At 37.1% G+C, this 27,396-nt stretch overlaps 1 protein-coding gene across 1 annotated transcript in view; it reads right to left on the bottom strand.

Moving 5' to 3' along the window:
* Positions 1 to 5,213: 5,213 nt before the first annotated feature.
* The window catches only part of CYTI (cytohesin 1 interacting protein), a 29,882-nt gene continuing 7,699 nt past the window's right edge, over positions 5,214 to 27,396 (bottom strand). Inside the window, exons 2-8 of the mRNA XM_011760738.2 lie at positions 25,235 to 25,284; positions 24,915 to 24,969; positions 21,309 to 21,411; positions 21,008 to 21,101; positions 17,800 to 17,869; positions 9,087 to 9,153; positions 5,214 to 6,654 (exon numbers count right to left, since the gene is read on the bottom strand). Coding sequence (XP_011759040.2) covers positions 6,188 to 6,654; positions 9,087 to 9,153; positions 17,800 to 17,869; positions 21,008 to 21,101; positions 21,309 to 21,411; positions 24,915 to 24,969; positions 25,235 to 25,284 — 906 coding nt within the window. The 3' untranslated portion in view covers positions 5,214 to 6,187. The remainder of the gene's footprint in view (positions 6,655 to 9,086; positions 9,154 to 17,799; positions 17,870 to 21,007; positions 21,102 to 21,308; positions 21,412 to 24,914; positions 24,970 to 25,234; positions 25,285 to 27,396) is intronic.

Here is a 27,396-nt window from a genome sequence, read left to right on the forward strand (position 1 = left end):
AAAGTCTGATGTATCAACTTTTTCTTTCATAAATCATCCTTTTGATGTATCTAAAAACTCATTACCACGCCGAAGGAAATCTAGAATTTCTCCTATGCTATCTTATAGAAGTGTTATAGTTTTGTGTTTTATACCTATGTCTATGATCCATTTTGAGTCAATTTTTGTGAAACGTATAAGAGCTTGCATATTTGACAGAACCATTTGTTGAAAACACTATCCTTTCTACATTTAATTGACTTTACTTCTGTGTCAAAGATAATTTACTATATTTGTGTGTGTCTATTTCTAGACAGTCTGTTCTGTTCCACTGATTTATCTGTCTATTCTTTTGCCAATACCATGCTGTAATGATGACAATACTTTATATTAAGTCTTTAAAAGGATATTGTGATTCTTCCAACTTTGTTGTTCTTCAGTATTTTCTTGGCCATTGTTGTCTTTTGCCTTTCCATATAAACTTTAGAATTAATTTGTTGAGTCTAAAAAATAGCTTGCTAGAATTTTGATTGAGATTACACTGAGTCTACAGATTAAGTGGGGAAGAACTGAGTTGTAAAACTATGGAGTCTTCCAATCCATGACCACTGACTCTCTATTTAGGGTTAAGTTTACCATATAGAGATCCTGTAGTATTTTGTTACATTTATATCTAAGTATTTTATTTTTTGCATGCTGTCAACATATTGTTTTTCCTCTTTCAAATTCCAGTTGTTCATTGTTGATATGTAGGAAAGCAATTGACTTTTGTATGTTAACCTTGTATCCCATGACCTTGCTATACTCACTTAATTGTGCCAGGATTTTTTGTTGCACTGTTGATTATTTGAGACTTTTCACATAGACGACATATCATCGTCAAATGAAGACAGTTTCTTTTCTTCCTTCCCAACTTGTGTATTTTTTATTTCTTTTCCTTGCCTTATTTCACTAGCTAAGATTTTCATACAATACAGAAAGGAGAAGTGAGAGAAAATATATTTGCTTTGTAACTATCTTAGAAGGAAAGTGTCGGCCGGGTGCAGTGGCTCACTGTAATCCCAGCACTTTGGGAGGCCAAGGCAGGTGGATCACGAAGTCAGGAGATTGAGACCATCCTGGCTAACACAGTGAAACCCCGTCTCTACTAAAAATACAAAAAATTATCCGGGCATGGTGGTGGGCACCTGTAGTCCCAGCCACTCAGGAGGCTGAGGCAGGAGAATGGCGTGAACCCGGGAGGCAGAGCTTGCAGTGAGCCGAGATTGCACAACTACACTCCAGCCTGGACGACAGAGCGCTATTCCATCAAAAGAAAAAAGAAGGAAAATGTCCAGTGTCACACCATTATGATATTACCTGCAGGCATTTTGTAGATGTTCTTTATCGAGCTGAGGAAGTTATCCTTTATTCCTAAGATACACATTTTTTATATTCTTTCAAACTTCTTTTTTCCCCTCAAGTTCTAATAATTTTGTGATATCTCCTAACTTTTGCTCATGGCTGATCATTTCCTTTTGTGCTTTGTAGTTTTGATAATAAGTGTTTTGTTTACTTTTCTGTGTAAAAGTTCCTACTATCCTCTGCTTATAAAGATGTGCCTGCCTAGAAGTGGCAAACTTCAGTATGCCAATCACTATTCACTTAAATGCATTCAGATTCCCCGAGTAAAAATTGAAAGCAAGTAACTAGTTCATTCTTTCTTATTCTTTTAAAATCTTCTTTTATCATTTAATGTACATAGGAGACAAAGTTAGGAGGCCAGAAACTTTCATCAACTTTTTGACTAGTTACACAATCTTGACCAGGTTATTTCATTCCAAAATTCACTAATGCTTCCATTTCTTTATATATAAATTATTATGACAGTCACTAATTTTTACTCAAGGAGATTTAGAGACAGCTCAATACCCATATGTTATCAAGTCTGTGAACTCCTTGAATGGTGTTACAAACAGACTAGGGTGGTCCCCTGATCCTTACCTCCTAATGTTCATGACTGTGTAATCCCTGCTTCTTGAGTGTGGGTGGGCCTGTGACATGTTTTTACAAACAAAACATGGTACGGTTGATAGGATGCTATTCCCATCTTAATGTTACATCATAAGGCAAGGTGATGGGAAGTCACTTAAGAGGTTATGTTACCTGGCAAAGGCGATTACATGGTATTATTTAAGACTCTGTCTTGTTTGCAGCCTCTCCGTTTTTCCTCTTCACTGCCAGCTTTGAAGAAGCAAGCTGCCATGAATTGTATGGCCACCAGGAAATGATTCTGACAACAACCTGGGGAGCTTAAGGGCATACCCTTCTCCAATCAAGCCTCCGGGTAACAACCCAACCCTGGACAACACCTAAACTGCAGCTTTGTGAAATCCTGAGCAGATCCAGCTAATCTGTGCCCAGACTCCTTGCCCACAGAAACTTTGAGAAAATAAGTATATTTTAGGCTTCTAAGTTTGTGGGGTTTTTTTATTATTTATTTTTCTGGGGTGGAGTTTTGCTCTTGTTGCCCAGGCTGGAGGACAATGGTGCGATCTCAGCTCACTGCAACCTCTGCCTCCCAGATTCAAGCAATTCTCCTGCCTCAACCTCCGGAGTAGCTGGGATTACAAGCATGCACCACTATGCCCGGTTAATTTTTGTATTTTTAGTAGAGATGGGGTTTCATCATCTTGGTCAGGCTGGTCTCAAACTCCTGACCTCAGGTGATCCACCCGCCTCGGCCTCCCAAAATGCTGGGATTACAGGTGTGAGCCACCATGCCTGGCAGTAATTTGTTAAATAGCAATACAAAAGCTAATCATGCAAAGGTCAATTAAGTAAGTAGTGTCTTTTAAGGTCCTCAAAGAAGTAAATGTCGAGAATCACCCAGGATTTTTTAAAAATATGCTTTTAAAACAATTATTTCTTTATGGTAGAGAGAAATGTAGGGAGAGAGACAGAGAAAGAGAGAGAAAGTCCTGACACTGAAAACTAGCATTCTTTATTTCATAAAGGCATCAAATTTTGATTTTGTAGCCCATAGGTATGTAAGGAAATGGATATAAAATAACAATACTTTTATGATCTGAAGGGCTCAATGTAGTTGTGTATTACGGACTATTTTTAGTATGTATACATTCAAAAATGCCTGTACTTTGGTGATTAATACACACATACTGTTTCCAAGTTTGATCTCTTAAGTGCAAACTGGGATTTTAAATGATATCTGTATCATGCACTTAAGATATAAAATTATTACAAGGTAGAAAGTCATAAATAAAAGTTCACTTCCAAAAATATATTACTAATCTGTTGTCATGGTTGTGTTCTTCAGACGCATGATAAAGTAATTCCCAATCTACTTGATTCAAATTTGGTTTATCAAATGCCCTTCCAGAAAAATGCATTTTCATAACAGGTGGTCAATTAATGGAATTCACCAGTATTACATATTTGAGAACTTTCAAGTTAAAAAAACACTTTTCAATTTTTTTCCCAGTAAATTATATCAGAGTGAATCACTATGCACCAGAAGTTTCTTCTAAAGCCCCACTGAGGTCATACATTTGTCTGAAAGCTATACTGTGAGAAATTTACCCACATTTCCACTAAACAAAAGCTAATTTTCTTACAGCTTGTGAAATATAGAACATGGCATGCCCTTCCTTCCTGTACTTTGGTTAACCAGTACTTTTTTCTTTATTCTCAGAACATACCTCGACTCTAATTCTTACCGCAAACTAAAGTAATGCTTGCTCCATCCCTTCCTTGCCTTTTTTGCGTTTGAGGTCTACTGTCATACAGCAGTATTACACTTCTGTATTAAAGTCACAAGAAAAGCAAATGATCTATGGTCTGCTTTAACGTATGACCTATGTCATTCCATGTAGTTCTCAAAGCATTTTCTCACCTTGTAGAAGATTTCAAAGTCATCTTTCCTTAAATAAATGTGGTGTTTCCTTTCCCTGGACTTTGTGAAATAGGATAACAAGAAATGCTGAATTCGTATAAGTAGACCTTTAGCAGGATGATTCTAGACTACGATGAGAAATGAGCAATACCAGTTGAATCATAACTGGTTTGCAAGCTCTTGTTGAATCATAACTGGTTTGCAAGCTCTTGTTGAAAATAAATGCATTGCTCATCATGTAGTTATTAAAGAACCTATATCTGAAACTTTTGTATGAGGAACAGAGAAATGTTTGTTTGTTTTCCTATTTACCCAAAGAAATACACTTATCTATGCAGTATCTATAATTGTACATTTTAAGTATTCCTGTTGGGTAGAATAAAAAGTACTGTGATGATCACTAAACAGAACCAAAAGAATAAATGATATCTAGAATAGACTAGAGCAAGGAAGAACTGACTTCCTATTTAAACTCTGCCACTGACTAGCCTTGTGACCCTGAGAACATTTCCAAACTCCTGACTTGTTATCTGTATGCCTAACACCTACTATATAGTAATTGTGAGGATCACACATAAAGTGTCTTTAGCCAACTAGGCATTCAGTAAATGGTAGACAAGATTGCTATTGTTTCTGTGAAAGGTGTGACACTCTGCCTTTCATATGAGTGACCCGCATGCACAGCCCACCGGATGTTTCTCAGTTCAAAGAGTTAATAGAAGGCAAGTCCCAACTAGAAATCTTTTTTTTTTTTTTTTTTTTTTTTTGAGACGGAGTCTCTCTCTGTCGCCCAGGCCGGAGTGCAGTGGCTCGATCTTGGCTCACTGCAAGCTCCACCTCCCGGGTTCACGCCATTCTCCTGCCTCAGCCTCCCGAGTAGCTGGGACTACAGGCGCCCGCCACCGCGCCCAGCTAACTTTTTTGTATTTTTAGTAGAGACGGGGTTTCACCATTTCACCGTGTTAGCCAGGATGAACTCTATCTCCTGACCTCGTGATTCACCTGTCTCAGCCTCCCGAAGTGCTGGGATTACAGGCGTTAGCCACCACGCCCGGCCTAGAAATCTTTTTATACTTGTTATCCTACATGCTTCCTTACCCTACCCTCTTTTTTCTCAAAATAACTCATTTCTTAATCAGAAGTTTACTTAAATTTAGCAGTTCTACTTAAAGTGAAGTGTTTCTGTTTCTCCCAAACACACACACACGCACACACACATGCAGAGAGAGAGAGAGAGAGAGAGAGAGAGAGAGAGAGAACTTAAAATCAGCAGACTATTTATTACATAGTCCAGATTGTCTACTCTAGAATATAGGTAATGAACAGCTGTGCCACCAGAACAGAGAATTCATAGACTTTAATGGATATTAAATAAAACATGGAGTAATTGAAAGGCTAGAAGTAATGTGATACTAACATAACCAATAGGCAAAAGACTGCTAAAGTGATAGCTATTTAGAATATATGATATAGAGAAGTAATATGAAAAAATCTACAGGAGCAAAGTCCTTTTCCCAACTCTCACGTTTTGGATGTTAGACATTTGTAGAAAAAAAAATTGCAAAGTTGTAGGATTCGAAGAGTTCTAGATTTGCCATTAATGTTTAAGCAGAACAAAAGTTGAATCGGGCAAAAAACATGACATCCCCACCCATTTTGTTTAGACTGACTATAAAAAAGACTTTATTATGATCTTCGCAGCACCCATCTCAGACCACATCTTTCCATGGTTCTCATGAACCTTAACCCCTCCTATTAAATCTTATACTTCCCGCTTTATTGTCACTATAGATGTGAGAAAGGGTTGATGGTCATCTTTGTTTACAAGTCATTACAGGTTTGAACAAATTCAAAACTGCCTATTATTAAGCCTCCCCAGAAGCCACTGGGCATAAGCAAACCTAAGATTTTATAACTCACCAATTATCCTATAGAAAACAGTGCAGATTATTATATTCTGCCAAACGTTTATTCATACTTGACTCCAAAAGTTATCAATTATTCACAGGGATAATCTAGAAAATAAATATTAGTTTTGCTTTCAAAGACAGTACTGGAATGAGCAGGCACTTTCATGTTTGTTATATTAATTAACGTATTGTTTAGTTTCCCTGTCTGCTTAGAAATTGAGCTGTTCAGGTTGAAAAATGATGTAAGAAGCAAAAACTATGACACAACAATTTAAATAAAGGTCACTATTGCTGTGAAATGGGATGTCAGTTTTGCAATTCTTCTGCACTTTCCCACTAAGCTGGGATGTGGGTGAGTCTAGAGATATTTGTGAAATAAGCCAATTTGAAAGGACACCACAATCCGTCAAAAGCGACTTTCTTCCTCTTCCACAGCACGATGAAGGCCAGGGATAAATTTCAAGAGTTGCTTTCGGACACTTCCCTTTCTGCTCTTCCGGGGCAGGGTCCCAAACGCGCTTGAGAAGTTGCCCTCCCACAAGGGAGACATGGATCCGCTGCTGGTGTTACTGATGCTCCGGTTCCTCCTTGAAGATGACCTCCTCAGAAAATCATCCCCCTCCTTGGGGATAAAGCACTCATCATCTGTGCTCGTCTGCCGACTGAAGGCACCCCTGCTGGAGTCCTCAGACACACACGTCTGGTAGCCATCTTCACTGTCCATAGTCATGGAGCTCAGCCAGCTCTTACAGCTGCTCTCACTGGATAATCGATTCCGGTCCACGAGGGCTGGGCCTGGCCCCGGCAGGGGTCCAAACAAAGACAATTCATCCAAGTCCATGTTTTCCAAACTGGGGCAGTTAGCTGCATCACCTAGAGCACAGAGAACAAAGTCTACTGTGAAATGGACCTGTTCATCATTTCCTACAAATAAATACGCTGCATCAAAACTTCTCTTTGAATGACACAAGAAAGAGTAAGTGTGAAAAATACTTTTCACTGAGCTTTGGCGTGCATGAATAAGTAACTGTTTATGAGGCCATTTGATAAACCGTATAGTAGGGTTTCCTGAACTATTGTTCATAGACCAAGGTTCCATGGTCACAAAAATTATAATATTAGAATAAATTAAACAAGATGTTTCATATGAGAACAGTTCAACCCAACTGACAGTCTACCAGTGTGACATCTGAATCTCCAAAATGATCATTTCTTCAATTTAAATAACCCTGAAACCTTTTATTATAATTCTCACAGAAATGGGGTTCCATAGAATACACCTGGGAAATGCTATCATGATTTTCTCCATTTAGTTTCTCTGATTGTTAGGTACTGTCTTTTGAAAATAATTCTAAAATTATTATAAAATCATTTGAGGTATATAGAAAAAATTATGGAACAGATAATTCATAAGTGTTTCTTAGAGAAAGGATTTGTGAAATCAAATGTATATTCCAACCTCAATATTCTAAGTTTCATTTTGGAATACTTAAATTCTCTGGAATGATACTGTACCCAGAAAGCATCCTTGTCCTCAAGTAAGTAATAATTTATTTGAAGAAATTGAATTTTATCTGCTTGGCTAAATTTTTTTCATTGATCCTTCACAACGTACATCTGGCTCTTCAAACTAGAATGTTAATCACATACCAATACCCTGTCCATATGACCCTCCCTGCTTCCACACTAACTGAGTTGGTTGGTATCGAGAGAGAGAGAGAGAAAGAAAGAGAGAGAGAGAGAGAGAACTTGTAATACCAGCCTTGGAAAAACATAATCAGTAAGTGACTCTGCTTCAGAAAAAAATAATAGAATACTGCACACTCCAAAATGGTTTTATTTTGTACTGATTATCTTTACTGCTGCTCTCTTTTGTCCTTGGTTGATAATATAAAAAGAAACTTTTTTCAGATGATTTGCAAGGTTGAGTACAACCAGCCCCACAGTGACTGGTCATAATGCTTTCCTTTTTGCTAATACAACCTACTTCATTTCATCTTGCAATAAGTGATGAATTTCTTTTGATTTGAGAGCAATTGCCTTATAGAATCACATGCCCTGGATGTTTACTATGCATCTAGAAAAAGCAGAACTCCCTCAATTGCTCAAAAAAATGTATACAACAATGCCTTTATGAGGACCCTGACCTAACAATGTTGTCTATAATACAAGGCCGTTCCTATAGAACAGCAAGAATTTATATTCACCGGGCCATTCAGGATGCTCCAGAAGTGGAAATGAGGCTAAAAAGCCCTCACATCTAAAGAAAGCAAGGAGGTGGCTGAATTTACAAGGCCATAAAGAAGTTTTTGTATTAAATACTTCTGCCTCTCTAACAAACTTCACTACCCAATAAAGCTATTATGAATTTTTTAAAAATATTAAATGAAAATATAAAAAAGAGAAGTAAGTTGTTCGTAAGTTTCAAACACTTCAATAAAAAAACACAGAACTTTATATCAGAAATCTAAGCCATAAATTAGTGACTAGTTAAGGATTAAATTGTTATCTTTTTGGTAAACAAATTGATTATCACTTTTAATGAATATTCTAGGTTAGAGACTTAAGCTGGTGCTATTCAAAGAAGAGATAACCTATATTTCACACCCACATAGTGGTTTCAGTGAATTATTTGCACACAAAAGTTCATTCCTTTGGTTACATCTGTCACACAGCAAATAACAAATTAACACATTTTAAATTCAACCCTTCCCTTAAAAATGCACTCAATGGCAAGAGCCATGCATTTACTGTTGTAATAATCTTACACATTTCTGTCTTGGTCTTGGGGGCCATGAAAAAGAAATTCTCTGAATAAACGCAACTTATGCAATTTAAACAAAAGACAGGAGCTCTACCCAATAAGTGTGCAACCATTCCAGCTTTAATAGCTTCTAGAAACTATACAGCCCCGAGCCACGATTTTTTCAGAAACATAATTCATTCACTGAAGTAGAAGGAAAGTCAGGCAATCTTCCCCAATGATCTTCTAAAATCTCCAGATGCCTGTTTCTGAGCGTGTGCATCAGTGTGCATGTGCGCATGCGCATCTGCGTTGTGTGTGTGTGTGTGTGTGTGTGTGTGTGTGTGTGTGTGTGTGTGTATAGAGTAGTGGATCTGACTTGCCTTGAGCCTCCTCCAAATACAGCCACTCCAAAGCTCATGCCAAAGAAACACAGACCCGTTTCTTTGACCAGCACTAGTCAAATTTTTCTTATAATGATGATAATCTTAAAACAACTTAGAGGCAGAAATACTGAAAGAAGTAATGTTAGTGTGGTTTCTGAACAGGAAATTGCATTTACCATGAAGCAGACGATGTTCCTGTAACTGCAGAGATCTGTACTCCACCCATTTTTGTTTCAAAGTTTGCTGTGAGATTAAAAAAAAAAAAGTTTTTATTATTAGGAAACCCCAGTGAAGCTAGCAATTTAATTCTAGGTGTTGAGATTTGTCATTAAAATTTTTTACCTTTCTTTCTAGTACTACCAATCCATCTCATCCATTTAAAATATTTTTGCTGTATAAAAGGAGGATATTGGGCCAACAAGCTTTCTTTGAAAAAAAACAATAAAACATATTTTTATTTAAAAAATTATTTTAAAAAGATTATTTGCGTCTGTGAAAATGTACTTGCTGTTTAGGCAAGCATTTATACTCCAGGATTCCCACATCTGTAGGATGAAGACAATAATAGAGCCTAAACCCTGGAAATGTTATAAGGATTAGATGAGCGAATAGATGTACAATTTTTAGAACAGTGACTAGAACTTAGTTAACGCTCTACAAATATCATCATCAACATACAAGCCTGAAGACCTCCACCTCCCAGGTTCAAGCGATTCTTCTGCCTCATCCTCCCAAGTAGCTGGGATTACAGTTGCGCCCCACCATGCCCAGCCAAATTTTTGTAATTTTAGTAGACATGGGGTTTCACCATGCTGGCCAGGCTATTCTGAACTCCTGACCTCGTGATCTGCCCACCTCGGCCTCCCAAAGTGCTGGGATTACAGGCGTGAGCCACTGCACCTGGCTTGGACAGCTATTTATTTTCCACACCAAAAAAGAGAACAGAACTGTCTGAAATGCTTCCTTAGTGGGCTAAACTTAGAACACTGCTAAGTACCCTAACTTCTTAACTGCTTCCCTTCTTGGCTACCCCAGCACAGGAGAGCTGAGGCCCACAGTGGAAACTAAGTAGCTGCCACATGGGTCAAGACAGCACACAAGTCCTGGCCTATCCCACAGAGGGGACTGAGGCAATGGCAATGTAAAACAAACCAGGCAGAAGGCATCTGAAAAAAACACAGCTATAGGCTCACCCTCTCCCATTCTTTATCCTCTCCTCTTCCCCTTCCTTTGCCAGTTCAGGTCCCTATAGCGAGCCCAGCAAGTGGGCACAGCTCAGGTTTGCCTGTGGACTCTTATGCCAAAGGAAAGACAGCCTAGTTGAAACAAGCAGTCCTTCCCACAAAGCAATCTGCAAGGAGTAGATGAAGGCTAAAAAGGAAGAGGAAAAAAATGTATATTTAGGGAAGGATTAAGGGAAAGAAAATAATAAAATTGCAAGAACATCATTAAATGCTTGAGGGGAACATGGCTTATTCCTCAGTCTTCAAAGATTGAACAATAACTGGGCAGAATTTTCTAAACCTTGATACTAGTAACATTTAACAGCAACCCTTATCGTTGCCAATATAAAATCGAGCAATAAATCAATCAAATGCTTGACTCAGTCAACTTCTTGTTCTTTCTGTACCATAATATAGTCTAGAATAGCTATAATACTGCTTTGAGGGCTGAGGGCAGTGGCTTACAACTGTAATCTCAGCACTTTAGGAGGTTGAAGTGGGAGGACTGCTTGAGACCAGGAGTTTGAAACAAGCCTGGGCAACATAGTGAGACCTTATCCCTACAAAATTCTTTTTTAAATTAGCTGGGTATGGTGGTGCACACCAGTTCTTAAGAGGCTGAGGAGGCTGGGCACGGTGGCTCACACCTGTAATCCCATCACTTTGGGAGGCTGAGGCTGGTGGATTGCCTGCGGTCAGGAGTTGGAAACCAGACTGGTCAAAATGGCGATACCCCATCTCTACTTAAAATACAAAAATAAGACGGATGTGGTAGCAGGCACCTGTAGTCTCAGGTACTCGGGAGGTTGAGGCAAGATAATCGTTTGAACCCAGGAGGCAGAGGTTGTGGTGAACTGAGATGGCGCAATTATACTCCACCCTGGGCAACAAGAGCAAAACTCCGTCTCTAAAATAATTAATTAATCAATTAATTTTTTAAAAAAGAGACTGATGTAGAAGGATCACTTAAGCTCGGGAGGTTGAGGCTGCAGTGAGTTGCGATCATGCCACTGCACTCCAGCATGGGCAATAGGGTGAGACCCTGCCTCCAAAAAAAAAAGACTGCTATGCTGTCTTATTCCCAGCTTTTAACTATGTAAATCTGTGGTTATACAAAGGTCAAAATTAGGGACATAGGGACTATAAGGCAACAAGTACCTGGCATACATACCAAACCCTTTCATCTTTCTTAAAGAGATTTATTTCCTACAGGAGACTAGAGTTCAGTGGAGGAGCATAGGGATAGGTCAGTAAAAACTAGAGACAGAAAGAAGAGGAAGTTACATTTCTGCACTTACTATCTAAAAATACAAAGTCAGCACTGGCCATATAGTCAATTTTTGGAAAAATACTGGTATTGCAATATCTGATTTGTTGATTTGGCCCAGTCATTTCAGTTTGTCGTCACTTAAACCAAGAAAATACCAGTGTAAAGAGCAGATGTGTCAGAGTGACTAAGGGTTTTTCAACTGTAACCAAGCTTCCCTGTTTTTCTTTGGGTCTGTTTCTGCCTGTATTACTGACATCACAATTGTATATTTGGACATATCTGAGCTCTCATTAGATGAGAATTAAAGCACAAGTGAGATCTAACCCTGCTGGGCAGCATCACCTCACTGTGCCCAGTTGAGTGCCAGCTACATAGCAGCTGCTCAGTAAATAACGGTTGAATGAATACATGAAAAAAATGGCTTCCTAAAACAACTGTCAGCTGTCACACATTGGTTCCAAAGAAGTTTGCAATGCTTTCAATCTACAGGATTGAAAAACAGCTGAACATTTCCATGGCACTTTAGTACTTCAGTTGCATTTTCACTGATAACATGATATTTAATTTTCATAACTTCCCTAAAAAGTAACATTCAAAAATGAATATTCAGTGTAACAAAATATTTCCCAGGCACTACACACCCAGTAAATAGCAGAAGTAGATTACAAACTAGCTCGCCCAGCTAGCCCATTGGATGTGCTGTTTTCATGTTAAACATTTGAATCATAGGTCAGAAGAAAGGGAATCCCTGAAAATGTAGATCAGAAAGGACCACTGTTTCTAAAGAAGAGCCCCTGGCCCCAAGAAGAGTCTTTGAGGGAAAGAATGCTCACTTACACAGGACGCACAAAGTAAATGTCATTGTGTGGAGGGGAAACCAGCCTGACTTTGGCTATGAGTCAACCAAGACATTTCTGGCTCAAGAGATAAACGGAATCTCATAATTTCAAGATTAGAAACAGGACAGACATGCAAGATAGAAAGCAGAATGAAACTTAAAGTCTTCTGGACACAGACAAACAGAAAGAAATTTTTTGGCGATATATGGTTTAAATGCACCTATCTGAAACACAGGTCGGAGCCAGGTTTTCTGCTTAAGAAAAAAACATTGGCTGAAGCTCCATCACTGGGAAAGGAGGCTGAGAAAAGCTGATGCTGCTGGCTATGGCTCATGTAGAGCTTGTATGAAGAAAGGCAGGAGTACCTAAGCACAGCCTCACAGCTTGAGCCAAACAGCTCACTGAGTCTCCAGGGAAGGCATGTAAGCCCCCAGACCTGGCTCTGGATTGGTAGCCTTGAAATGCTGAGTGGGGGCAAGCATCCAATTATCACTTTGTGCTGAAGGGAGAGGCTATATGCCATGCAAGGGAAGTAGGCAATCTAAATCCCCAAACACTCACAGATATTTAATGATAAAAAAGATTTTAAAATTGATAATTTGTACATGGATTCTCTAAATCAAATGAAAACAGAAAAGTGTTCAAGGCCTGGTGTGGTGGCTCATGCCTGTAATCCCAGCACTTTGGGATGCCTAGGCAAGCAGATCACCTGAGGGCAGGAGTTCGCGACCCGCCTGCCCAACGTGACAAAAATCCTGTCTCTACTAAACATACAAAAAATTAGCCGGGTGTGGCGGGCGCCTATAATTCCAGCTACTCCGGAGGCTAAGGCAGGAGAATCCCTTGAACCTGGGAGGCGGAGGTTGCAGTGAGCCAAGATCATGCCACTGCACTCCAGCCTAGGTGACAAGGGCAAAACTCTGTCTCAGAAAAAAAAAGAAAAGTGTCCAAAAAAGACTTTAAAATAAGAATGTTTCTAATCCTCTGAGAGATCAATGTTTATAAGAACAAGAACTTTGGAATGAAAAAAACAAGAACAGATAGACATGAAAAAGAACTACGAGATAATAACAAAGTAATTTTTATAACTCAATAGAAAGAACACATTCCACACAGAACAGTTAGCAAGAACATTTCTGGAGATGTTACTAAAGAATTCAGAAATAATGTAACACAAAAATATAAATAAAGACCTATGAAATAGTCATTAGGAAGCATGAAAGATAAATCAAGAAACTATGTCTAATATGAATTCCACAAGGTAATACAGGAGTGGTATAGAAGGTATATTCCAAAAAGATTGAGTTGATAGTTTTCCAAAGCTAAAGAAAGTCTTTGAGCAGAAAGAGCACTATAAGTTCTACATAGTATAAATTTAGAAATGAATCCAGAACTAATTACATTGTAGTAAAACCATAGATCAATAAGGACAAAAGAATATCTTAAAGCAACCAGAAAAAGGTTTAAAGATGTCCACAAATATTGGTTTTCTAGAAGATCCAAAAATAGAAAATTCTGTAGAGAAAATTATCAAGAAAAAAAAGAAGCATAAAAAGTGGTACAAGATGCAAGAAAAAAATGGGGTACACTCAAACAATTTTTGACAAAAATTTAAAACATCAGAATAATATTTTACCATCAACTCAGTTAACAAATTTAAAAACTTTGTTAACAAAAGTATAAGTCACTAAAACTGGCTTTAAAAAAAAAAAAAAACAGAAGTCCTGAGTAGTCTCTCAACTAATAAAGAAATTGAAACAGTTCATTAACAGTATTCCCATCAAAAAAGAATCCTAAACCAAGATGATTCAGATGGTATTATTAAAATTCTGCCAGAAAATAAGAAGAGGAAAACAGGTCATGCTAAGAGTCTAGTAAACTTGATACCAAAACTTAAAAAGATAATCTAAGAAAAGAAAATTACAGGCCAGTCTACCTGAAAAATGAGACTATCTTTCAAAATCCTAAATAAAATATTAGCGAATCAAATCTGTAATTACATTTACAAATTATAAATTTCAAGGATAAGCCAGGTTGGGTTTATCCTAGAAATGAAATGGTAGCTTTATACTAGAATATATTTGAATTTCATTCACATATTGACAGAATTTTTTCAAATGAATAAATGAGAAGACCAGCTTAACAGATGCAGAAAAAAGTATTTAATAAAAGCTAATGCACAAGCACTATAAACACTACCAGCAAACTTCGTATAGAAGGGAGTCTCCTTACTCTGAAAGATAGCTCATTCCTAATAGAAAAGAAATTAGGAAGAATTTTCTTTAAAATCAAGAATAAAACAAGGATGCCTACAACTATGGTTTCTATTCATTGTTCTGTGGTAGCTCCTAAGCTGTGAAGTAAGGTAAGAAAAAGAACCAAAACTCATTCCTAACAGATAGTTATTATCGCTACAGTAAGTCCAAAATAATCTACAGATAATTCATTAGAGTTATTAAAATAGATATTACTATTCTATAATTTAGCAAAGTGTTTGAATATAGTAACAGCATAGAAAAGTTAATTTCACATGTCTATTAACATCAATCAAAACTAGTTTTTCTAAAGAAGTGATAATAAGAACAAAAAACATTAGGTACAGAGGACTAAGTCTAACAGAAGATGTATAAGACCTATGTCCATAAAATTATAACCTTATTGAAAGACTTTCAAGAAAACAACAAAAAATGGTAAGATCATCTATCCATAAAAAACCTAATACCATATGATGTTGCTTCCTCAAATTAATATATAATATATATAATTATATTGTATATATAATTATTTTATATATATATATTTTTTTATAGTGTGATCAGAGCCAGGAATGGTGGCTCAGGCCTGTAATCCCAGCAATTCAGGAGACTGAGATAGGAGAATTGCTTGAGCCCAGAGTTTGAGACTATAGTAAGCTATGATCACGTTGCTGCACTCCAGCAAGGGCAATAGAGCGAGACCCTGTCTCCAAAAATAGACAAATAAAATGTGATATCAATCAAAACACCAACATTTATTTACATATAATCTGCTTTTATAATTTATATAGATGATCAAAGGACCAAGAATAACTGTGCCCAATGTGATATCAAAATTTATTATAAACAATTTGGGATAAACAAATTGACCCGTGGATCATATTAGAAAGCCTATCAGCAAATCCATGCATATGTGGAACTTGCTTAAAAATAGAGGTTTTACTGCAAGTCAGTTGAAGGGGAAAGGGGGACTACAAAATAAATGCTACTGGAAGAACTGGTTATTCATATGGAAAAAAATTAAATTGGAATTTTCCCCATACCTCATAATATATACAATTTTATTCTGGATGAATTAAGGACGTTAAAACCTTTAGCAGAAAATATAGATTACCTGCCAAAAATAATTAGGAGCTCTCTCATAAAAAAAAAAATTAAAGGAGTAATATATTCAAAGTGCTAAGGGAATTAAACACCTACTTAGAATAATTCAATTACCTATCAAAACTGTCTTCCAATAGTAGCAGTGAAATAAAAACATTTTTCAACAAAAATCTACTTACCCCCACAGAAGGAAGTACTATAGCAAGACAGAAAGTAAACCTAGAGGTAAGGAGTAGAATGCAACAAACAGCAGCAAACATTCAAAAGGTACAAGTTGATGTATTTCTTCACTACCAGCTATAGAACAAAAATCTGTATTTTGTACTTTAAAAAATTGATACAAATTCTCTAAAGTAAGTATAATAAGGAATATAGGGTCTTAAATGGGCATTTTAAACATTGTATGTTGCTCATGATGTTCTGGAAGAGGATGGAGATACTGAAAAATTCATATATTGGTAAGTATGTACATTAAAACTTAAGACAAAAACATGCAAAGAATAGAAATTGCTTAAAGGAAGGAAATAATGATTTGTGCAAGTTAGTACTTTATTCCATAGAATATAACCCTATTTTTCATTCTTGTTTTCAATATTTTTTTTCTAAGAAAAGGTGAAAAAAATTAAACTTTTTAAAAAAGATGTTCACTAAGATTATCTATCTTTTGCAAAAACAAATTAACTTTAAATTCAAGTACAATATGAAGCATTGTTTACTACTCATAAAAATGTAGTAACAAAAATCTTAGAAATGTTTTCTTTCAAGTCAACAATAAGATTATCATTATTTACAATATATTGATGATCCTAGCCAATGCTATAGGAGAGGAAAAATAAATTAGTTTCAATAATTGAGCTAAAGGGGCACAAAATTTTACTATCTGCAATGATAAGAAACCTATATGGAACATATAAGGAAATCTATAAGAAATATTATTAGAATAAAGGGAGTTCAACACAACTGGATTTTTAAAAATTTCAACAGAATCATTAGCAATAAGTGGCTGAAAATTTAAAAGATTAATATAGCAAGAACAACAAGGAAGTAAACAAGAATGAATATAATAAAATACATGTAAAAATATAGGAAGATAATTACAAAATATTTTTGAAGTCCATGAAAGATCTGAATAAACAGATTGAGATCCTGAATTCAAAGTGAGAAAAGTGAAAGCCATAAAGATTTTAATTGCTCTCATTTATTTTATGAATACAATTCAATTCCTATCAAAATTTGAGCAGAGGTTTTTTCAAGGAATTTTATAAACTGATTCAACAAACCACAGAAATAAGCACAGTGGCAAGAGTATCCAAAACAATGCTGACGAAGAAAGCAAGACTTGTTGATGAATTGGATGTGGAGGAAGAAAAAGATACAAAATAAAATCCACTCTCTTGGGCTCAATAATTAATAAGTTCATATTTCATGAAGAAAACTAATAAATTTCAGCTGTTGCTAAATAAAGACGAAGTAAGCAAGCTGCCTATAGTAAACTACAGTCTCTGCTCAGATTGGCTACCTCGTCACTCTGCAAGGGGGAGATTGGGATGCAGAGGTCACTGAGACAAACAGAGAGGTCTTCCGAACTATAACTCAGATGCATGAGTGAGGGTCTGGACTTCATGGCTTAGGAGACCCTCATCAGCCCAGAGAACTGAGATTTTTAAAAGCCTCAAAAAGCCATCCCAGGGAATTTTCACTAAACATCCTGCATTATTTACTATCTCTTGGATGCTAATTTCTTCCTCCTTTGAAGTTGCTAATGTATTTGCCAATGAAAGCAGATTCAAGGACAGTCACAGGATTGGACGGACAAGGTTTTTGTTTTAAGAATAAGGCAGAAGAGAAGGACTCCAAAAGAGGACATGGAAAAAGTGAAAAACCCAGGCCCAAACAAAATGTAAATCAACAGAGATCACAGGTGCACTAATGAAGAGTTCTTCAAGTGGCGTGCCTTCCTGTTGCCTTTCTGAGCCTCATAGACACACAGAAGGAGGAAGGAAGAAAGTGATTTACACTGGTTTGCAGAATTTGATATTCCTCCGAAGGTAATTGTGTGGCTCTTGATAATTCAGCAGTTTAGATTCATCAAGACATTTCTTTTTCAAGGGCTATCTCAGTTCCTCAAATAGATCTTTATTTTACCACTCACACATTCAAGGATGAAAAATGTGTCTCGCTGCATTAAGTTAAATTACCTTTAAAACCTGCAGCTTTGCTTCAAGCTCTGTTCTTTTCAGAATCATTGTTCCATTAAGAGTCTCTATCCTGTTTTAAGAAAAAAAAATAAAAAGAAGAAGGTGGGGAGTGAGTAACATGAGTGATTCATTTAAATAAGTACCATATTATGGAGTACTACACTTTGAGCACATACTATACTAAAAACGAAATATAAATGTTACAGTTCTCATGGCACTTCGAGTAGCTGGACCAAAGCCAAATCTTCTGATAACATTCAGAGAAAGAAAATGGGGGAAAACTCCCCTTGAGAAGGTGGCTATAAGAAAGGATCCTAGTTAATTTGTAAACTATAGCTTATTTTATAGAAGTCACTATGTGACAATGATGGCTGCTCTCTACTAGAATCTGTTCTTGTGAGGATGAGCTGAATGACCTCACTCACTTGGTAAACATTGATTGGGCATCTACTATGTACCAGATGCTAGAAACCATGCTGAACACAAGGGGCACAACAACAGAAACAATAGGCACTAGGGACTTTCACAACCATGGAATTAACATGCTACTTCTTGAAAGAGGGAGAAATCCTTTCCTCCCTAGGATTCTAGGAGCATTTACCTCTGTAAATCTCCTTATAATTTTGGTACTAGAAGAAAGAGAAGTACAACTACTATGAGATAATAACCTTCATATGATTCTTTCATCTCAAAACATTCAGTTTACAAACTCTAATCCTAGAATTATCGACTTACCAGTGTTCTGTTCTTCCTACACCATACACATTTCTAAAAATAAAATACTGGTTCCATTCTGAGTGATTTGATTTGTTCTGTGTGTTCAAGTTAAAGGCTTTTATTTTGACTACTAAACCGTCAATCTGAATATGATTTAAACATTTCATTTGTGAATCACACACCAATTTTTAAAGTGTTGGTTCAGGTTCCTTCTTGTAATTAAGCTGTAACTCTATAAAGATACAAGGAATTTTTCAAGACATAGTAAAAGCATTAAATGTGGAGATCAGTTTTCCTCTATTTCTAATAGCATCGTGCCAGGGATAATCAGGTGGTAGCAAGCCAAATGCTCTCTGTTTTCTCCTTAAGGTGATGTTGACTCTCTGAGAAATAACGGGAATCCATATGAATCTGTTTCATTGGGATTGAATGTCAATTTGACCTGCTGAAGCAATAGATGTGTATGGGCAAAAGTGCAACCATTGATTTGGCCATTTTGCTCAGTATTTGCACAGACTGTCTCCCATTTTGCTGAATTTCCAACAGTTACCTCCATCTACCACCCCTATTTACCTATGGTCTACCCTCTTCACCCATGTGGAACATGCGTTCTGACTCTAACCACCAGCAGTTCCCCTCAGACTCTGCACAGTTCCTCTCCTTTGGATCCAGGGTTCTCTAGAGCAAGAACGCCTCATCCTTTACCCTGAACTCACAGGACCTATAGAGTTGGACTCAATTCGTTACCACCACCATCTTTCATATCTACTCTCACAAACACCCAAAGCATCCTTTGAAGTTTTAGACCAGAATCACTGAAGAGCATCCAGCAGATTTTCTACTGGCAGCTTCCAAGGAGCATCCATAGTTGAAAAGGACAGATCCTGGCATCCAGAGCAGGTGGTCAATTCTCAACCCTATCACTTACTGGTTATGTGACCTTAACTAAGCCCTCTCTAAGCTTCAGGCACTTCATCTATAAATAGGAATAAAATTAACCTCACGGGTAGCTGTGAAGAATAAATGAGACAACATAGGACCACCTCAATCAGAATAAAACTCAAACTTGTTGGCATGGCCAAAGAGATCCATGGTCTGTCCCCAGGCCAACTCTCTGGCTTCATTTCTTATTATACTTTCTCTAATCCATCAACTACCAATTATACTGCCTTTTTTTCTTTCCCTTGTACATGCCAAGCCCATTTTGAGAACTCAGAGACCTCTCTCTTTGCCTGAAGTGTTCTCACCAGGAGTTCATTTGACCATCCTTCTCTTCATTTAGATCTCAACTCAAATATCGCCTCCCCAGAAAAGACCACTTTACACATCTAAGCCAAACTAGCAGCCTCCTTACCCAGCATGACAGGCCATTGCTGTTTTGTACTTTTCTCATAGTAGTTATTAATAACTGAAATATAAACATTACTTAAATTTCAGGCTTTTCTGAGCCATTTCCTTCCATAATTATCAACGTACGAAGAGAGTCTTTATCTTGGTCTCTCCTGAGCCTATCACAGAGCTGGAAACATAGTATTTGCTCAATAAATATGATTTTAATGAATGAGCAAATTTCGTTATTTAACTATCCTAATAAGATTTTATTAGGTGCTAGTATTGTTATGGTAGAAAACTCAGTCAGACCTCTAACTGGGAAAGCCACTGTTCTATCAAGAAGTTTGGGGCTGGGCACGGTGGCTCATGCCTGTAATCCCAGCACTTTGGGAGGCCGAGGCGGGCCGATCACGAGGTCAGGAAGTCGAAACCATCCTGGCTAACACGATGAAACCCCATCTCTACTAAAAATACAAAACATTAGCCGGGTGTGGTGGTGGGCACCTGTAGTCCCAGCTACTCGGGGGGCTGAGGCAGGAGAATGGCCTGAACCCGGGAGGTGGAGTTTGCAGTGAGCCGAGATGGCGCCACTGCACTCCAGCCTGGGAGACACAGCGAGACTCCATCTCAAAAAAAAAAAAAAAAGTTTGGAATATTTGGAACACATGGTGTGAGTATGTGTGTTTCAGGGTGGGGAGGGTTGAACAGACTATTCTTCCTTTCCAAATGGAACACTAGAAGAGAAAAACAGGTGGCTTGTCACATAAGAGGAAAAACTCAGCCCTTCTGACCTTTTATTTGTTTTAGCTACACAGGATTATATCAACCATGAAAATTGGATCAGTTCCTCCCAGTTTAAAGAGAATGTGTGCCAGTTTAATTGAATTTAACATAAAAAAATACATTTTAAAGGCCATCCTTCCCACACAGACGTTTGGGCTATTGATGTCCTCTGACTTCAGATGTTGACAGTATGTTCAAGTGTGAGGAATCTTGAGAAACAAAAGGAACTGATAATGTTTGTACCCCACTCTAAAGTTCCAGTGCACTGCCTCCCCCTGTCTTGTGATGCTGAACAAAAAGCCTATTTATTCACTCATCAGGCATTATGAGAAAACATAACATTTTGAAGCCCCATGGGAACTAGACAGATAGTTACGTTAGCAGGTTTCCAGACGATCTGATCAGGTCAATGACTTGTTTGTGGGTAAAACCTTCTGTGCTCACACCATTGATATTTGCAAGGACATCACCTGGGAGATGCCAAGAAAAATGAGTGTTATGTTGGTTAGTTAAATAATCCCTCCTGACATGCAAATGAAACAAGCAGCTCCAAGTCTTAAAAACATAAAGGAGCCAAGAAAACTCAAAGCAACGAATACATCCTGACCTTCACTCTCAAAACATTTTATTTTCTTTCTATTTAAACGATTCCTAACATGAGCAAAAATTTAAGTTACCAGCTTGCAGGCCAGCACAGTGAGCTGGGCTGTCCTCCTGTATTTTGCATATCAAAGTGAACATTTCCGAGGAGCAGGCATTCTGATTCTGGGGCCTGTAAGACTGTAAAAATTAAGGTGACATATAGTTACTGTTTAACAACCTCAACATCTATTTGCCAAAATGTAAAATGATGTCAACTAGCATTAAGCAGTATAACAGGTAAGTCCAAAGGACAATTTGGAAAGGATTTCCACTATAAACTGAATCAAGGTATCAATTTTGCAATTCTACCAGACAATCTGTAGCCAACTCCATTCATAAAGACATCTGTCATGAGAAAGAAAGTGAAATGAAAGTGGCTCAAGATTTTATATTTTCAAGCCCAAGATATCACCTGATGCTGTCATAATTACATATTTATTTTTAAAAATTGAGTTTCTCATTTCCCAATGGGATAAAACAACGATGGCCGAGTGCAATGAGAAAAATCCCTATGTGGTTCTCCCAAGCTAAAACACTCATTATAGGAGTATGAAATTGTACACATGCAGCAAGGAGACATGCCAACAATGATTATTTTAAATCAGAGTTCTGCACATAATGACAATCTGCCCTGCATTTATTCAGAAGTACTATAATTGACTCAATTACCTTCATTTCTGAGCACCCTCTGGTATGCCTGTACTGAATGCTCACCGGTTCATTAGTTACCCAACTAAATTAGAAAAAGTTAAGCTTCAACTCTTGCCTCAATTAGGCACAAGAAGTTTGGTTGTGTGGGGTTTTTTTATTTTTAATTATACCAAAACACTGAATAAATGTTTGCTAGATATAGTGTCCCAATGACCTATAACAAATATAATTTTCTTTTTTTCACACATTTAAATTATGAAGTCTAGTCCCACTTAGAAGCAAAATCAGTGTTCTGAGTAGGGTACGTCTTTTAAACATCTGATTCCTAAAATTAAGCTACATTAAAGTACTACTTCCTTGTGAAAAAATTAATGTCTGATGTTCATTCTTTCTTATTCAATAATCCCTGAGGCACCACAAGTCAGCCACATGCAAGCAACTTCTAGAAACTTGGGTCTGTTCACCTCTAAAGGAGTTCTATCTAATCTATAAGGCACTTAGAATCCCCATATCTTAAAGGTGAAAGGGACTTTAAAAGATCATGCACTATGTTCCCATCTATGTCAGAAACTTCATTAACAGCTTTCCTGCCAGGTGTCTTCTCAGTATAGCCTAGACCCTTCTGGAGATGAAAGACTGAACTAGTTCATGTGGTACATGAACAAAAGATATAACTGACACTCCTTTGGGAAACCACTGTTCTAACAATTCTCATTAGCAGTGAGACTCTACCCTCCATTCCCAGAGATCAAAGTGAGTACAGTGCAGTGGAAACATGTTGATTTATGTAACTGGCACCTCCATATATGTTCACATTGGGTGTAAAATTTGGTAGTTAGAAATAGAAAAATAAACGGAAACCCCAAAGCTACAGAAAGTATTAACTGGATACTTCCCTCCCTTACCCAGTCTTCTAGCTCCTACTAAGGGATCAGTGACACAATGATCACCTGCATTTCTTAGAGACACAAAGATCTCATTGTCCTTTCTCATGCCCAGTGACATTCATTCTAACACCTGTCATTTGTGGATCTTCTATTGGTACCAGGCACATCACTAGGTATACTGCATGTATTATTTCATTTAAAACTCCTAAGGACCCCATAAGGCAGTCATTGAGAGGATATGAATTCAGGTGTGCATGAGTCCAAAGTCTGCATTCCTATTGGGCTGTACGATTCTCATAAGCAGCATAAAACTAGCTCCCATGGAGAACCATGGATCTGGTCTCTTCCAAAGTGTCATTCCTCTAGTAGGCCACGTCCCAAATACGTACTCACACTGCATGAACAATATGGGTACATGAGATTCTATCTGATTTTCAAAAAGTTCCCGGAAGCATGTCTCCTATTTGTTGACTGCTGCCAATCTGATGAGTACTAGGGAATAGATTACGGTGTGTATTTGACAATGGGGAGCATATACCAGAGGGAATTTACAGGGGTGTGGGTTCCCGCATCACTGAGATAACACATGCATGCTGCCATTTAGAGGTGCCCTTAGTTCATGTTGATCTACAAAGGTTCGGTGGTGTTGTAGTCTGACATAGTTTTGACTCTTGCTGCATGAAGAATAAGTGTTTATGGTATGGGAGAAAAACTTAAGGGTAGTGACATATAATATACATATACATATATATATGATGTCACTACTCATTGAACAATGAGTAGTGACATATATTATAGCAGTGTAAGAAAAATAAAGACAGGTGAGTAGTCTTTCATCCTGTTTTCAATAGCCACTGCTGCACATCCTAGAGGATAATTCTCCTTTAAAAAGAGGCAGTGACAAAAAGCAGAGTCTCTACAACAGAATAGGGAGTAGTTCATATGACTGGGGAATAAGAGGGAGTACTATGCTTCTAAAACCTAACAGATTTCACCAATTACTGTGGTGAATTACAGATTTCACCAAATTTAAAAGTAGAAGAGTTCAGAAAGTGGAAGCAATCCTCTTTTCAAAGTGCCTTCTCTGTCTTCATTGCAGCTAGAGTTCCATTTTGTTTCTTTACTCATAAAACATGTTTTACTTAGCAGTTTCCTGTTCCTAATCTTAAAATACACACTGACTTTCCAATTGTGGGGCTGATATCACACCAAAGTTTTCTGAAAGCAGCACTAAAGCTAAGATCTAAAATCTGATATAGAGTGTAAGAATATGATTATGCAAAACACACCCAAAAGACATGCAAACGTACTATGGGAAAAAAAAAAAACAGAAATGCTTAAGCTGCTACTGTCGCACTTAATTGGGTTAGATTTCATTTGACCTACCTCACCCACTTTACAAATGTGGTCATGAAAAAGCAGAGAGCAAATAAGCAATGAAATTCTCAGGCAATTATGCTGAAACTTACAAAGACTTAAAAATTTCCTACAGCATGAGGCAATCTGCAAGTAGAGCCAAATGTTCTCAAGTGTTTCAAATAACAATTATAAAGCATTGTCATTAGGAAAAAAAGCTACAAGTTTTTCATCATGTACAATATGAACTCTTTAGCAGCAAAACGCACCAGGAGCTATCCATGAATATATGCATTCCATATACACAGATGTATAGTCTTTCGAGTGTCTCTTGAATGCCAAAGTAAATATTTAAAATCTGATATACAGTATAACAATATGATTATGCAAAACACATTCAAAATGCAAATATATCAAATGCACATCTGTAAAATGTATTTCACTCTCTTATCTAAGACCTGGCTGGTACCAACCATTTCTGATCGGTCTGGGACTTAAGGGAAGACCGAAGTAACTAAGCACAAACTGTTGAACATATCTCGGGGGTTTTATGTTATCATCTTCAATGTTTTCCTTCCTTAATAGTACTCAACACACTGAAAAACTACCCCCAAACAAGCACACACTGAATAAAATCATAGACTCCATCATTCTCTAATCCTAACTTCACTATTTCTTTGCACATAACATGACACTACTAATGCCACTTTCTTCCTTGGAAGTCTAGAAAATGTGAAAACTGCCCACCTGAATTTCAAATCCAAATGTTTCATTATCCTGCTTCTCCACAGTAACAAGCTTTCTGTAATAAAAATGTTTAAAAAAGAAACTGCATGAAAATTAAAGTATCACATTTGGCACAGATTTATCATTAAAAATAACTGTCACAATTAAAAATAACTGACATTTATGTAAATTGTAGTATGTAAGATTCTGTGTGTGTGTCTGTGTGTGTGTGTGTGTGTGAGAGAGAGAGAGATAGAGAGAGAGAGAGAGAGAAAGGGAGAGAGAGAAAGAAACATTCCTAAATATTTTGGGAGAGACAAAAAATAATTCAATTTCTTTACCTTTGAGACCAGGAAAAGTCACCTAAAGAACTTGATCTGGTCAAAGCAAGCTGAAAAATACAAAAAGCACATAGTTATCCCAGGGTCTTCAAGATACACTGTAAAATGTTCTAAATATCTCTCTCTCTCCCTTTCTCTCTCGCTCTCTCTCTCTCTCTCTCTCTCTCACACACACACACACACACACACACACACACACAGACACACACACACCCTGTTCTTTACCACCTTCTTTGGCCCAGCTCCTGGGAAATTGTTGCATAAAGGCAGCCATTTCCATTCTCTACATTCTCTAGTGACAGCAGAGGAGAGTAGGGAGACAGGATTCTAAGCATTCCAATTAAAAGATTGAAAGATGCTTAGATAGTAATACAATGTGGCAAAAGAGTTAATATAATGTGGCAAAACTCCAAAGCTCCCAAAGAGAACTTCCTCTCTGGTCTGTATTTAAAACAGACTCTGAAAGATTAACCATAGCAATTTGTAATCACACTGAAATCCAAAGAAAAATAGCATACGTAGAATGGCATATGAAACCCAAATACTTTATAGTTTTTGGAGATGATGATGAAATGACTGTGTTTACTATAATAATTCAATATGTTACTGTTTTTAGTAGGATAAAATAATCTCTAAACAATCAACTCACACACACAATTCAGGTAAAACCAGGAACTCAAAACCTCATTTCTGCTTATGATTTATTTTTGTAATAGTTTTGGAAGACTGAAGTGAAATTTCCAGCCAAGAAAGGAAAGAAACCTCAGAATAGTATAAATGGTATAAATAATATCACCTTCATTCCTCTGCACTTTCAGAAAAGATCATATAAACATAAGCTTTCAGGACACATTCTACCGCTGTAAACAGAAGCAGCATCAACAAAAGGTGACAACTTATTTTTTAGGAAAATTGCAGCAGGTTTTGTGTGTGTGGTTTTTTGTTTTTGTTTTTTTGTTTGTTTGTTTGTTTCTTTGTTCAGAAAATGTTTATTAGCCCTATTCTCAAGTGTTGGTTCAAGAACCCAACACATAAGCTCCTAGCTAACCCAGGGTTTTTAATTGTCAACCTGAAATGGCTGTCATATATAAATGAACACATAAAATATCAAGAGATCAATGCATAGTCAGTCCAGACAAGGCAAAATAAAATAAGGAAAGGATGAAAACTAGAAGGGGGAAAATATGTAGAAGATATTAATGCTTATGCGACAAGTTACACAAATGAAATGCTTATTAAGACATTCATTAGGAGTAATGCCTACACCACTGTAGGAAATTTGAATTACCAGGTGTAAATGCCAGCATTTACACACATTTCCTGGAAGGGACCAGTGTTAAGAATTCAGCCACCAGTCCATAAACTTAATGTAATGGAGAGGTGATCTCTTCTTGCCAATTTGCTGTAAATTAATTATATTTTCCTCTATTGTTAGTTCTGGGCTTCAACTCACTTATGTTGCAATGAAGACTGAAATAGATGGCTCAGACCCAAAAAGATTCTCTAGTCTTGCTAAAAAGTATCTCTTTTCAGTTTATAAGCACTAACTGTGGAATGCCTACAAGGATTGGTATGGTTTGTTGTAACCTGATTTTGTACTTCATATGTACCGTTAACAAGTATAGTGACTATTCATCTATGTTAGTGGGCCTCCTTGCAGAAGAGAGCCACAAACTTGATATTTCCAAGCATTCTCAGTCTCTCCCTTATATTGTACTCATATTTTCTTAATCTATTTTTATCATCTTCAGCTGCTTGTTTTCCACCCTTAATTCAAATTATATAATCATAACTAGGGCTTTTTTATTCTTTTTATAAAAGAAGTATCTTATACCTCCATAAATAAGGGCTTATATTTTTAAAGTATTACTCTTGCTATCAGTATTCATCATATTATTCATATATCCATATAGAGAGAGCTATATATATGTATACTTATATGTATATATTTATATGAAATGCATACTGGATCAAATACTTCACATCTGTACATAATCATCTGTGTGATTTGGGCCTCTTGGGGAATGTTATTTGTTTTACTTTCTGCCTCAATGCCCAGCACAGGGCCTGGAATAGAATGGAAACTTAAAAATAGAGAAATAGATAAAAACATATAAACTACTAAATGAAAATGGAAGAATCTGAGGTGATTGAAGAGCCAA

The sequence above is a fragment of the Macaca nemestrina genome, chromosome 11, assembly GCF_043159975.1.
Source record: "Macaca nemestrina isolate mMacNem1 chromosome 11, mMacNem.hap1, whole genome shotgun sequence".
In the NCBI taxonomy this organism is placed as follows: Eukaryota; Metazoa; Chordata; class Mammalia; order Primates; family Cercopithecidae; genus Macaca; species Macaca nemestrina.